The 12,598-nt window shown below is 44.4% G+C and overlaps 1 protein-coding gene across 3 annotated transcripts in view; it reads left to right on the forward strand.

The window, feature by feature from the left end:
* Positions 1–12,598, forward strand: part of LOC138266027 (PH and SEC7 domain-containing protein 4-like) — a 257,026-nt gene that overhangs the window by 36,485 nt on the left and 207,943 nt on the right. For 2 of the 3 annotated variants that reach the window (XM_069214335.1, XM_069214336.1), the window contains one exon: positions 3,355–4,594. The exons of the other annotated variant lie outside the window; for it this stretch is intronic. In XM_069214335.1, coding sequence (XP_069070436.1) covers positions 3,524–4,594 — 1,071 coding nt within the window. In that variant the 5' untranslated portion in view covers positions 3,355–3,523. The remainder of the gene's footprint in view (positions 1–3,354; positions 4,595–12,598) is intronic. 3 annotated transcript variants of the gene reach the window in all.

Here is a 12,598-nt window from a genome sequence, read left to right on the forward strand (position 1 = left end):
AAATGTAATACTTCCTCACCCCTGTGCACCACAACAATCATCTTTTCCATATCCCCCTCGACATCTCTGCAGTGGTAAGCCAATAGAATATGCTTACTATCTTCACCTAACTCTATGTTAGAATGTTTTTCTTTCTCTCTTTAAAAATAGACCATATAGCAGTGCTCCTCTCTCTCCGTCCACACAACCGACCAGTCAGTGTTACCCATTGCTGTGTCGTCTTCTTCCTCTAATCTGTAGGAAGCTGGCTCTTTATATAGTATGTCAAAATGAGGTATACTGTGCAAAGAGTCCAGGGGTTCCCTCACTAGTGGACAGGGGCTGGCTCTAGCAATCACAATGTACTCTCTTAGGGTGCAATGTGGTTGAGCAGCCTCAGGCTTATCGGAGAGGAATGTTAGACATTTACCATAGGCACAGAGTAAAAAAATTAAGCACATGACTCAATAAGGAGATCCACATCAGTTTACAGTGCATAGGTGCAGTGGTCCTGTCCGGCGTCAGTTTTGGCTGTCCGTAGTGCTCATAGTGTCTTTGGGTGTCTCCAGGGGTTCCTGGATCTTGGGTAAAAGCTGGCAGTCCTCCTGGGCTTTTGGAGGCACAAGCAGCTGCAGGATGAGGCGTCCTGGCACAATTGTCAAAGTCAGCAGGCAGGCTAGGCGCCAAGTCTGTCACTGGTCTTCAGTTCTCACTTTTGCATCTCTGGAGTGTCCTCCTTTTTCTTCATGTCAGCAGGATCAAATTTTCTAGTGCCAGGGGCACCCCTTAATACTGAATTTTTTGGGCTGTAGGGGAGGGGGGAGTGTAGCGTAGTAACCAATGGGCTAACTACCCCTGAAGCTACTACTCCCCTATATGACCACTTCCTGTGGGAAGTGGGCAATACCCTGTCCCAGAGTTTCTAGTTGTACCGTCACCAAGATGACAGACTTGGAAATTTCGTGTCCCCATCAGGCAGCTCACCTTAGGGGTGGAACTGACCAGAAGGTGGACACTTATTTCTAACTACTAATTTTCCTGCCTGTCCAGGTCCCAAATGGGCCTGGGGCACAAGGTTCGCCATCTCCTCACCTTCTGAGGGAAGTCAGATCTGCATACCATGGGTGGTGGGCTTCTTTGAAGTCCACTGCCTTGGAATGCAGATTCGCAGGTCATCCTGTTGGGAGGGGTGTGTTGACACCCCTGCCAGAGCAAGCTTTGTGTCTGACCACCCTAAACGGGAGGCTCACACCCTTGGGGGTCGAAAACATGTCTGTTGGTAGCAGGTTGGCTAAAACTAGTCAGTCAGTACACCAGCAGCTGGTAGTTTTTTCAGGGGTACCTCTAAGGTGCCTTCTGAGTGCTTGGGTTTTAGTTTGGTTAGAGGAAGAGGAAATCCATGTTGATGCCGTCCAGTCTTGAAGGTCTCCTTCTCGTCTAATCATGATTGTTCACTATTTCTGAGAACTGTGGGGATACATGGTCGTTTTGGGAGCTAGAGTTCATGATACATCTCCTGGGAAACCGTTCCCCGCGCTGATAAAGAATGTGCTTGTCATATAGTGTATACATTCTCCAAAAAATTTTACATTTTGTCCTTGAAAGGTATTATGTGACATCATGTGAAATTATTAGTGTTCAGCTTGATGGCAATTAGGGGAACTGGAAGGACTAATGTGTGGGATTGTTAAGGATGGTGCAGGTCAGTGTAGTCCTGTGGGTTAGGGCCACTGCTCCACACATTCAATTTATTCAGTCTCTGTTTAATGGTGGTGAATGACGCTATCAAGATGAGGGCAGGATGTCTTGGTTGACGATGTCTCTGTAAGAAATCGAAGGCCCCACTTGCTACTGCAAAGAGTGTTTTATATCTTGCCATTCGAGATGTCCAGTCAGCAGTTTAGGAGCGCATAGATGTGAAATCTGGAATGGAAGGTGGACATTTGAGAACTAAAAGCAACTTTGAGTGCCTACTGGTTTCAGTTGGGTCTCATTAAAGTTGATATGTTCTGAGACTGATTAAAGCACTTGGCATGCCTGAGGAGTGTATTTGGATGCCTTATTCATGTGTAGGCTTTAAACATTTATTGAGATTTAAACATCTGAGCATAATAGGGTTGACCTCTCAGGGTCATGAAAGAGCTACAAATGGGTTAAGTTGTGGATAAGTGGGGAGGATAGTGTACTCCCTGCTTTTTTGTCATTTGTAGTTTTCCTTTATCATTTAAAAACAATATATAGCATGTCATTGCACCACTCCAGGAGTAAGGTACATCTACATTATGCAGCTGGCAGTGCTTAAAGTGGGATGACGTATGTGCTTGATGGTGGGTTGTTCTGTAAAAGGGGTGTGCCCAAAAAAACAGTGACTAGGATTCCTTTAAAATAGGTGTGGTCTATGTAATCAAGGGCATGGCTAAAAAAATATGTGAACTAAAATACTCTGCTTCTCACAGAATGCCTCATGACCAGAATGTGGGTGCCTCCAAGTGTTTTTTTTTTGTTTATTTCACCCTGGCACATCACACAACAAACATGTCCTTGAAACACTCCAGAACAATAAATAAATTGGTGACAACAATAATTTTGTTGTGAATAATTAGAATTGAAAATGCTTCTAATCTGAAAATTAGAGACAGTGAATTAAAGATTTCTAAAGTCTGCAGATGAGATAGTGGTCTTCAGAGTGTCTCAGTCACTCCTGGTTTCCCCTTCATGACACTTTCCTCTATGGACTCTCACTGTTAGATTGTTGTGCCTTTTTAATCCCCACATCTTTTTTAAATTCTCCATCTACATCTCACACACCTGCTCTTTCCTATTTGTCATCTTTTCACTCTCTCCTGTACATACTTCCTTTCATGTCCTCCATTTCACTGTCTGCTCACCACTCGACGCCCTTCATGCAAGCCCCGGCCACTTGTCTGCAAGCACTGAATCTTCCTATGGTTCTGAGGGGTAAGATCCTTCAATGTTGTCAGGCCAAAAATATTTTTCTTGTCTTATCTAATGCTTTAATACTGAATCTAGACTGTTTGCACAGCTTTTGTGGCCTAATTCATTCACCATTTTGATCATCATCTCTGGCCCAAAATATTGTTTGTGGCTCAGATACTTTATCATTAGCCAAGTAGTATGTAACAAGAAGAGCAAATGATGTGCTGGTGGTTCAGAAGTGAAATTGTTGGCCAGGAATAATAGAAGTGTGCAGACTTAAATTGATTAAGAGGAAGACGTACGTAGGAAATGTGAAATGTGAAGTGCTCGGAAGAAGCCATGAGCTCTGAAAAGCTTATTAAAGGCACAACCCGTTCTGAATTCTTCCTGTTTCCCATATGTAACTAAATTCTCATTTATCTATCACTTTCTCTGCAGGACTGCTGTTGGAGCCATGGATACTCGCACTGAGCTCCTGCCTTGCCCTGTGTCATGCAGATTCTGTGCAGACACTGTTTATTCCAGCTCCTCTGTCTGCATGACAGGGTTTTATTTCCTTTGAGAGAGGGTTTGACTGAGATCTCCTCTGCCTGTGGCACCAGAGGGGATGGAGGATGCTGGAGTACCCAAAGAAGACTGTTGCAACACATCATACACACGTATGCCAGATGTGGGCTCCCACTCTGACAACAGTCACTTGGGCGGCACCATCAGTCCTTCTGCCTTTTGTGAAGGTCTACTTTCAGATGACAGCTTCATCCCCCAATTCAATCAGGAGCCTCCCCACCCCGGGGAACACCTAAGTACAGGTACGTCAGTGTTGATGTCAGACACTGATCTCCAGTGGTCTAAAGAAAGCTTTGCCAATGGGGCTGGGCCAGGTGACAGCAAGGTATTTAGAATGACGGATTTGAAGCATCCAATATTGTTGCCAGAAGAACCTGGAGAGGGCCGGCAAACTCTGGAGGCAACAAGACTCACAAATGCCCCAAAAGATGCTTGCACAAGTCAGCAGATGTCAGCCCAGGAAATGTTTCTGGCTAGTATCCTCCAAGCCCAGCTCTGTGTTCTCGATCTCCAGGATGAACTAGACAAACAGCCCCAAAACACAGAGACAGCAGAGCACTTGTCTTCTCATCCTGTGGAGACCACAGCTTTGGTCTCAATCCCAGAGGGTGTCATAATTTCAGAAAGCAGTGAAGGTGAGGATGGACATTTCACACCGGACAGTAGTGATGAGGACCTGGAAGACAGACTGTGGAGTGCAAGGGATGGAGAAGATGACTTCTCTGAGAGCGATGAGGAATATCATTTTTATAACAATCCACTTTTTGGAGGTTCCCTCAGTCCATCTGTAACCATCTCGACTCCAGAAGTAGGAAGAGGTTTAAAGGTGGAGAAAGCTTGCTCCAGTAAAGATGAAGAAGAAATAGATTCAGGTCTACCTGAGGTGGGGCAAGACGTCCGGTCTGGCTGCTTAGGATATGGTGGGGTAAATCTATTGGGCCACACCATTGAGCAGAGAACAGAGGTTGTTCGCAGTCACTTTGCCTTGTCAAATGGATTAATAGCTGAAGGATTGCACAACAGTTCAGTTCTGGTCTCTGCATCCCACAACAATGATGTAGCATCAAGCAGTCTCAAGACCACCTTCAGTTCCCCCACAGAGGATGCACAGGTAAGATTTAAAATGTGTCAACTCCTAACATGTAAACAATGCATTGTGTATGGGTGGGTGTAGACCATGCTATACTATAAAGTGGGATTATTCTTTGGAAGACGGACATAGGAAATGTTAAGTGTTTAGAAGAAGCCATGAGCTCCGAATGGCTGATTAAAGGCACAGCCTGTTCTGAAATCTTCCAATTTCCCATATGCAAATACACGTCTGGAATGATCACTTCTTTTCCACTACATAGTATCAAGCTTTTTTTTACGTTATATAGGTTTATGTTAAAAGAGGAAGTGTCAGAGAGAGAGAAGTAACCATTCTACATTATAGTTTGTTTGTTACACCATGGTGGAATTTTGTATTCTGAAAGAAGATAGTAATACATGTAATTAATAAATTGGGTAATGGACATATTTAATGTAGGCAGAAAAAATAAACGGGGAATCTAAGATGGGACATGAGGGATGTAAGTAAACTTTGGATGATGGGGGAAAGAAGACAAGAATGGTTGATTTTGAGTGGCATATAATACAAAGTGAATCAATTGTTCAATTTCGAAAAAAATTAATTGAGGTTCAGTTGTGAAGGAACTGTGTTCTATTCGCCAAAGCTCCCAATTCTGGCAATATTATCCGGTGTGAGTTGGCTGAAGCTCATTACTACATGATTTCTGCACCCCAGCACGTGGTTGGACACACTGATCAGAAGGGTAGTGTACTTTATCACAACACTGGTCCTTGCACAATTGTAGAGTTTGGATACTCATGCAGCCTTCAAATGTTAGTAAAGTAATGGTTCGTGCACCTCAGTAGAGGTTAAGAGAGCAGGGTCTGGGGCCTTGTATGCTGGTACTGCTATCGCTTTTCTACTACAGCAGAGAGGCAGACAGTTGTCCACTTAGTTCTAATACAACAATTTGGTGATGATACCCTTTCCGTAGGGGGTTTAAATATAAATCCTGGGCATTCCGATCCAGGTGTAAGGCAGTGGTTCCTGCATGACCCAGACGGCAACCTGCATTAGTACATCCAAGTTTCCTGAATTGCGACGATCAGCTGCTTGATAAGTACACTGATAGTAGATACTCGAGTAGGAACCACGAGAGAACTGTCTTTGTACATCAACAGTTGCTTCTGCCTATCAGGGGTTGGAGACTGATTCTGGGGGCCTTTCCAGCTCTACAGGGAGTGCAGAATTATTAGGCAAATGAGTATTTTGACCACATCATCCTCTTTATGCATGTTGTCTTACTCCAAGCTGTATAGGCTCGAAAGCCTTCTACCAATTAAGCACATTAGGTGATGTGCATCTCTGTAATGAGAAGGGGTGTGGTCTAATGACATCACCACCCTATATCAGGTGTGCATAATTATTAGGCAACTTCTTTTCCTTTGGCAAAATGGGTCAAAAGAAGGACTTGACAGGCTCAGAAAAGTCAAAAATAGTGAGATATCTTGCAGAGGGATGCAGCACTCTTAAAATTGCAAAGCTTCTGAAGCGTGATCATCGAACAATCAAGCGTTTCATTCAAAATAGTCAACAGGGTCGCAAGAAGCGTGTGGAAAAACCAAGGCGCAAAATAACTGCCCATGAACTGAGAAAAGTCAAGCGTGCAGCTGCCACGATGCCACTTGCCACCAGTTTGGCCATATTTCAGAGCTGCAACATCACTGGAGTGCCCAAAAGCACAAGGTGTGCAATACTCACAGACATGGCCAAGGTAAGAAAGGCTGAAAGACGACCACCACTGAACAAGACACACAAGCTGAAACGTCAAGACTGGGCCAAGAAATATCTCAAGACTGATTTTCCAAGGTTTTATGGACTGATGAAATGAGAGTGAGTCTTGATGGGCCAGATGGATGGGCCCGTGGCTGGATTGGTAAAGGGCAGAGAGCTCCAGTCCGACTCAGACGCCAGCAAGGTGGAGGTGGAGTACTGGTTTGGGCTGGTATCATCAAAGATGAGCTTATGGGGCCTTTTCGGGTTGAGGATGGAGTCAAGCTCAACTCCCAGTCCTACTGCCAGTTCCTGGTAGACACCTTCTTCAAGCAGTGGTACAGGAAGAAGTCTGCATCCTTCAAGAAAAACATGATTTTCATGCAGGACAATGCTCCATCACACGCGTCCAAGTACTCCACAGCGTGGCTGGCAAGAAAGGGTATAAAAGAAGGAAATCTAATGACATGGCCTCCTTGTTCACCTGATCTGAACCCCATTGAGAACCTGTGGTCCATCATCAAATGTGAGATTTACAAGGAGGGAAAACAGTACACCTCTCTGAACAGTGTCTGGGAGGCTGTGGTTGCTGCTGCACGCAATGTTGATGGTGAACAGATCAAAACACTGACAGAATCCATGGATGGCAGGCTTTTGAGTGTCCTTGCAATGAAAGGTGGCTATATTGGTCACTGATTTGTTTTTGTTTTGTTTTTGAATGTCAGACATGTATATTTGTGAATGTTGAGATGTTATATTGGTTTCACTGGTAATAATAAATAATTGAAATGGGTATATATTTGTTTTTTGTTAAGTTGCCTAATAATTATGCACAGTAATAGTCACCTGCACACACAGATATCCCCCTAACATAGCTAAAACTAAAAACAAACTAAAAACTACTTCCAAAAATATTCAGCTTTGATATTAATGAGTTTTTTGGGTTCATTGAGAACATGGTTGTTGTTCAATAATAAAATTAATCCTCAAAAATACAACTTGCCTAATAATTCTGCACTCCCTGTATTATTGTGGTGATTTTTGCTGGTGGTGAGCACCGGCACTCTTTTTGGGCAGTTATTTTATATCACAAAAGGGCTGGACTGTTCCATGGGAACAGGGTCAAGACGGATTTGCATAAGGCTAAGCCCAAACTGGGGTGACGTGGCGAGCAAAATAATGATGGATTAAACCCAGATCTGTGACTGGGGGTGAGTGTTTGAAAAGTTTCAACACTCCGTCCTTCATTTTATTATGTTTTTTGCTTAGTTATTTTATATCATCAGACTTTTACCTGGAGTGAAGGAAGAAAAGGGGGAAAGATGGAGGAAAATAAGGTATAAAAAAAGAATGTCAAAGGGCGACAGAAAAGTGAAAGGAACCATCACGAGTGAGATAAAGAGACAGGAAGGATGGAGCGGTTGGAGGAAAAGGCATGAGGTATAATCGGGGATAGACACCCCTGGTATTCAGCAACACTAGCCCTGCCGGCGGGCTCCTAAAAACCGCTTTATACCCTAGCACTGACATATGCATTTTTTAATATATATACAATTAATCAGTGTGAACCGAGAACCTATTACCAATATTTTTTAAAAACCTCTAATTTGCAGAAGGAAAAAGAAATTGGAATCGTGAGTTACAAGTAAGGACAGAGGACATGCTTTGGGCGATTTTAGTGGAATTTGCCAGGTCAGCTCTTTTCGGTTGCTCAAATGCTAAACACATGGACGGCTTGTAGACTTTGCACAGCTTGCGAGGTCTGGCCTTTTGCCCACCCTCCTAGTTGCAGAGAAGCGGTCATAGTTTACAGTAAAGGAACGCCCTGCACGTCACTGGACAGCCTGTGGATGTTTCAGCGGCAAAACACTAATAAAATAATGCCACGTTTTCCCCATGTTCTAAAGCAAAACTCAGGATATTGTGCTCCACTATTCCCCCCTCTCCTTATACCATCCACTCCCACCCAAAAGACATTTTGCCAGGAGTTGCCTGGCAAAATGTGTTCATGGAAAACATGTTCAAGATGATATTACTGCACACCCTGATTAAGGCCCTTACTCGCTTACTGCAGTTTGTGGCAGAATCTGAATTACTGCGGCCATGAGAATGAGGGTCCTTGAGTTGTAGCACACTTCTCAGAGGTGCTTGGGTCATTAGTTCTGTAACTCACACCGCCTACCCCGTAGACTGACTTGAGTTTATACACAAATTGGATGAAAGTGGAAAAGAATGCCATAATCTGAATAAAAAACACACCTGCTTTGAACGAACACCAAAGGGTACACCTTTGCCATTTATATTGGCGGGGTATTTGTTTTTTTCACCCTTTGAGAAACGCAGACGGTGCTATGCAATGGAATTCAGCCTTTAAACTGTACTACTTGGGCAAACTGTACCACTTGTGCAAGCCTGCTGGCCTATTGCAGATATCTTCATTTTGAAACACGTTGGAGCCCTTTCTTGCCATGTTGCCTTCCATGACTTGTGCCTCCTTTACAGCCCAACAACACAGATCATGGTGGAGCTTGTAGTTTTCTTTTCCCATTGTAGGTGCAGGCCCACAACCGTCAGGGTTCTTTTGCTCTGTAGCGATGATTGGAAGATAGTGCTGCGAACGACATAGCTCCACTGAGCAAAACTGGAGTCAATTATTCACTGCACAAGTAGGTTTTAGGTTCCACCTACATACAGCACTAGCTGTTTCTTGCCTTAGACATGAGCCACTGGAATAATTACATTATGCATCCCTGGCGTTTTCTGCATATTTATGGAGTTGCTGCATTTGCAACATAATACATCATCTGTTTAATAATCTGCAGATTTCAACAAAAAATTGTTCCAGTTCAAACACATCAAAAGTTACTACAACACAGCATCACCTTCGTATTGCTCATTTTTGTGTCAGAGTTGTTTTTATAGGTGAAGCCTTTGCCCACAAAACGTAAAAAGTCCAAAATAATAAAGTAATACTAGGTAATACTAACACAGAATCTGCCATGTTATGCCACATGATTTGTCTTTTCTTGATGCATATCTAAGCCAATCCTACTACAGAATTATGCCATCTCTGTTGCATAATTCCAGTAGCCCTGCCTAAAACCTGTTGTGAACAATACATGGGTCTTTGGTCAGTCCCTTTCTTAGAATTGGATGGCTCTTTGGCTTCTCTCACTTAATCGCTCCTGATTTGATGGCTTTTCTCCCTATTCTTGTGTTCCACCTAAGGAGCATTTCTGCATTGCAGTGCACACACACACACACGTGTGTGTGTGTGTGTGTGTGTGTGTATATATATATATATATATATATATATATATATATATATATAAATATATAATGCAGTGCACTATATTATCGCCCTCTATTTCTACCTGCTCCTCCTCCTCCTGTCCCCTTGTCTGTTGACAACAACACTACCCCCGTCCCAGCCCCTATTGCCCCCACTACCCCCGTCACACCCAAATAAGCATTGGCAAAGCCAGTCGGTTTTGTGGGTGAGACCTATAGGCTTCGCCATTGCTTTTATTAATACACAGTAGAGGCAGGGCTTTCATTATGAGCTACGTCTTCAAAAAAGGGCATTTTTTCAGGCTAATACACATAGGCAGAGGTGCTGCCAGAGCATTGAGTGCGATCTGAAAGCAAATCCTTGTTTCAATAGTACATGGGTGGGATGTTGATTTATCGTGGCGTTTTATTTTCTTGTTGCACAGTATGCTGAAGTCGTTTTCTCACTGTTTTTTTTTTTTTAACCTGCAGTAACACTACCATCCTTTGTTAAAGATTGTAGCAAAGTGTGGGAGACTTCTGTGCGCGGTTTGCACTTGAGCATGCCTTGTCCTGTCCGCTTTTGCCTTTCGTTTTTCTGTAGCAGAAGGGCCTCGTGGATAGGGTTATACATCATTTCCTGGCTCGCAACAATCGTGCACGATTTGAGAAAAATCAATGTACAAGTGTACTGCGCCGGATTACTGCTTTCTTTGGTGTGGATTCAGTTTTTCTGAAATACCCTGTATGCATTCCACGAGAAAATGTTATGCACGAAAGTATATCAGTCCGCATACAAATTGTAACACACATGTGCATTCGTACTTGTCCTTTTTTGTTTTTATTTAAGGAAAATGTTTGTCGAGAAAGACATTAAAGTACATTTATTACTTTTGGTGATTTCTCTAATATTCACGCTCTAGAAAGGTGCTTACTCCTGCCTTATCACGCAGATATAGTCTTATGTGCAAATTATTGGTAAAATGGTGTTTCGTCAACGTTTTACTGGTGAGCCCGACCAGCATTAACCACAAACTAGACCCTACACCTAAGCGTGCCAATGCAGAAGTACAGCTATGCTGGTGAACATTCTACATTTGTGAATTCACTCTCTGAGCATGGAAAGGCCTCTTGTACTGTTGGATTTTCGGTGCGTTTCGGGGGCGTGAACACAGGCGTGCTAAATTCTAAGAATCTGCCCCTTCAGTGAACTAGCCCTTAGGAGCTATTGTGGCGCAGTCGTAGAGGTGTGTGTGGGGGGTTTTAGCAAGTCTAGAGTGAAGGCTCCCGATGCACTGAGGCAGCTGTGAGGACAAACCTCTCTCAGCCACACGCGCATGCGAGTCTGTGCGGGAGGTGTCGACGTGAATCTCGCCTCCTAACCACATCCTCAAGATATATTTCAAAACTCTCCTTCTCTCTGGCGCTTATTACTGAGAAAATCTCGTATATGTGTTTTCTACCGCTACCATCTGCAACTCGGTAAACAGGGGGGGGGACCCCCGATGCCCCCTCTCCGCGCGCACCACACACACACACACTCACTCGCGCGCGCTACCGCAGGACCGCAATATGTTCTCTCTCCCTTTTTTAACCGCCTCTAAAAGGACCTGGCCGATCTCCACTGGGGAGGATACACGCCTTCCTGTAAGGCCGCCTTCAGAGGTCTGGCACGTGGCCACTGGTGAGGACATGATTTTCCTCTGCACGCCGCCCGAAGCCGGGCCTGCTGCCATGGCCTCCACCTTCAGGCTCAGCGGCTCCTTTCTTACAACCTGCAACGATCTCCCCGTTTTCTCTTTCTTCTTCCTAATCTGGTAATTGCTATATTTTTCACGCCATGTACAGTCATGCCTGTTTTCTTGATTTCCATTCGCAGGATTGCTTCTCCCTCCAGGGTTCATAACCTCTGGTTGTCCTGTCAACAATGTCTCTTCCACTGTTTTTCAGACCTGGGGCTATATTACAGAAAGTGCCACATGGGAAGCAGTGGGTGTATGTGCCCACTCTGCGTGAATGTCAGAAAAACATGTACATTGTTCCGTAGATATGCGCCATCCTGATCCCAAAAGATATGCCCTCCTTTGCATGGGGCCATCACCCAATGAATCTGTAGTCTTATTGTCTGTGCTGTATTACCAGCGCGGACACTTGAGTTCGCACTTGCATCGGGCCTAACAGTGAACAGACCACAAACTCGTTTTCGAGGGGTAAAAGGCCGCTTTAATAGAACAGGTCTGGCATAACATAACCTTGGCATAAATCTTCACAAAACTATGAAATCCTCACTAATACATACATTTCCTCCTATCCCCTCCCTCTAAATAACCCTTCAGCACTACCCCTTATCCCATCCCCACCTTGGCCTGACCTACCCATTACCCATCCCTTCTAAAATTACCCTTGCCTGTGAAAACTCCCTGTCCTCTCATCTTTAGATCGATCCCCTTCCCCACCCGAAATGCTTTCGCTGACCAAAACCTCCGCAGCCAGACCTGACTACCAGTGGCAAAAATAATAAACATCCCCCATCAAACATCAATTACCCCGCAACCAACAACAGACCTGCCCTTTTAAAGTTAACCACTTGACCATGAACCCACCGGAAAAACCCCACAGAGAACTAAACTAATTAAAAAACCTTATCCCCCCAACCCCAATAGGCGAAACATGACCAAATGGAAAAAACCCAAGTACTCGGGAGGGCACAAAGACAACACGCCTATTGGGTGTGACAACGGCCAAAGAGGCCGCCCACACCCTGCCCCTTCCTTTTATCCCCGTGCTTAACTCCCCGCCCCATCCGGCACCTAGACCAATGACTAAACTCAGGGTGTGGATTGTACCACTGACGCCCGATAAGCCCGGGGGGAGACCGGGCAAGCCCTCTGCTCCTCCCAAATCCCCATTGGAAACGAGGCATTTGTTGTAATAGGGCGCACTGCCCTCTTCTACTCTTGGTCTCTCAGGTATTTGTCTGCCGAGGCGTCGACCACGGCAGTGCACCCTTTAATTCCTATT

This window comes from Pleurodeles waltl, chromosome 11, assembly GCF_031143425.1.
Source record: "Pleurodeles waltl isolate 20211129_DDA chromosome 11, aPleWal1.hap1.20221129, whole genome shotgun sequence".
Lineage (NCBI taxonomy): Eukaryota > Metazoa > Chordata > Amphibia > Caudata > Salamandridae > Pleurodeles > Pleurodeles waltl.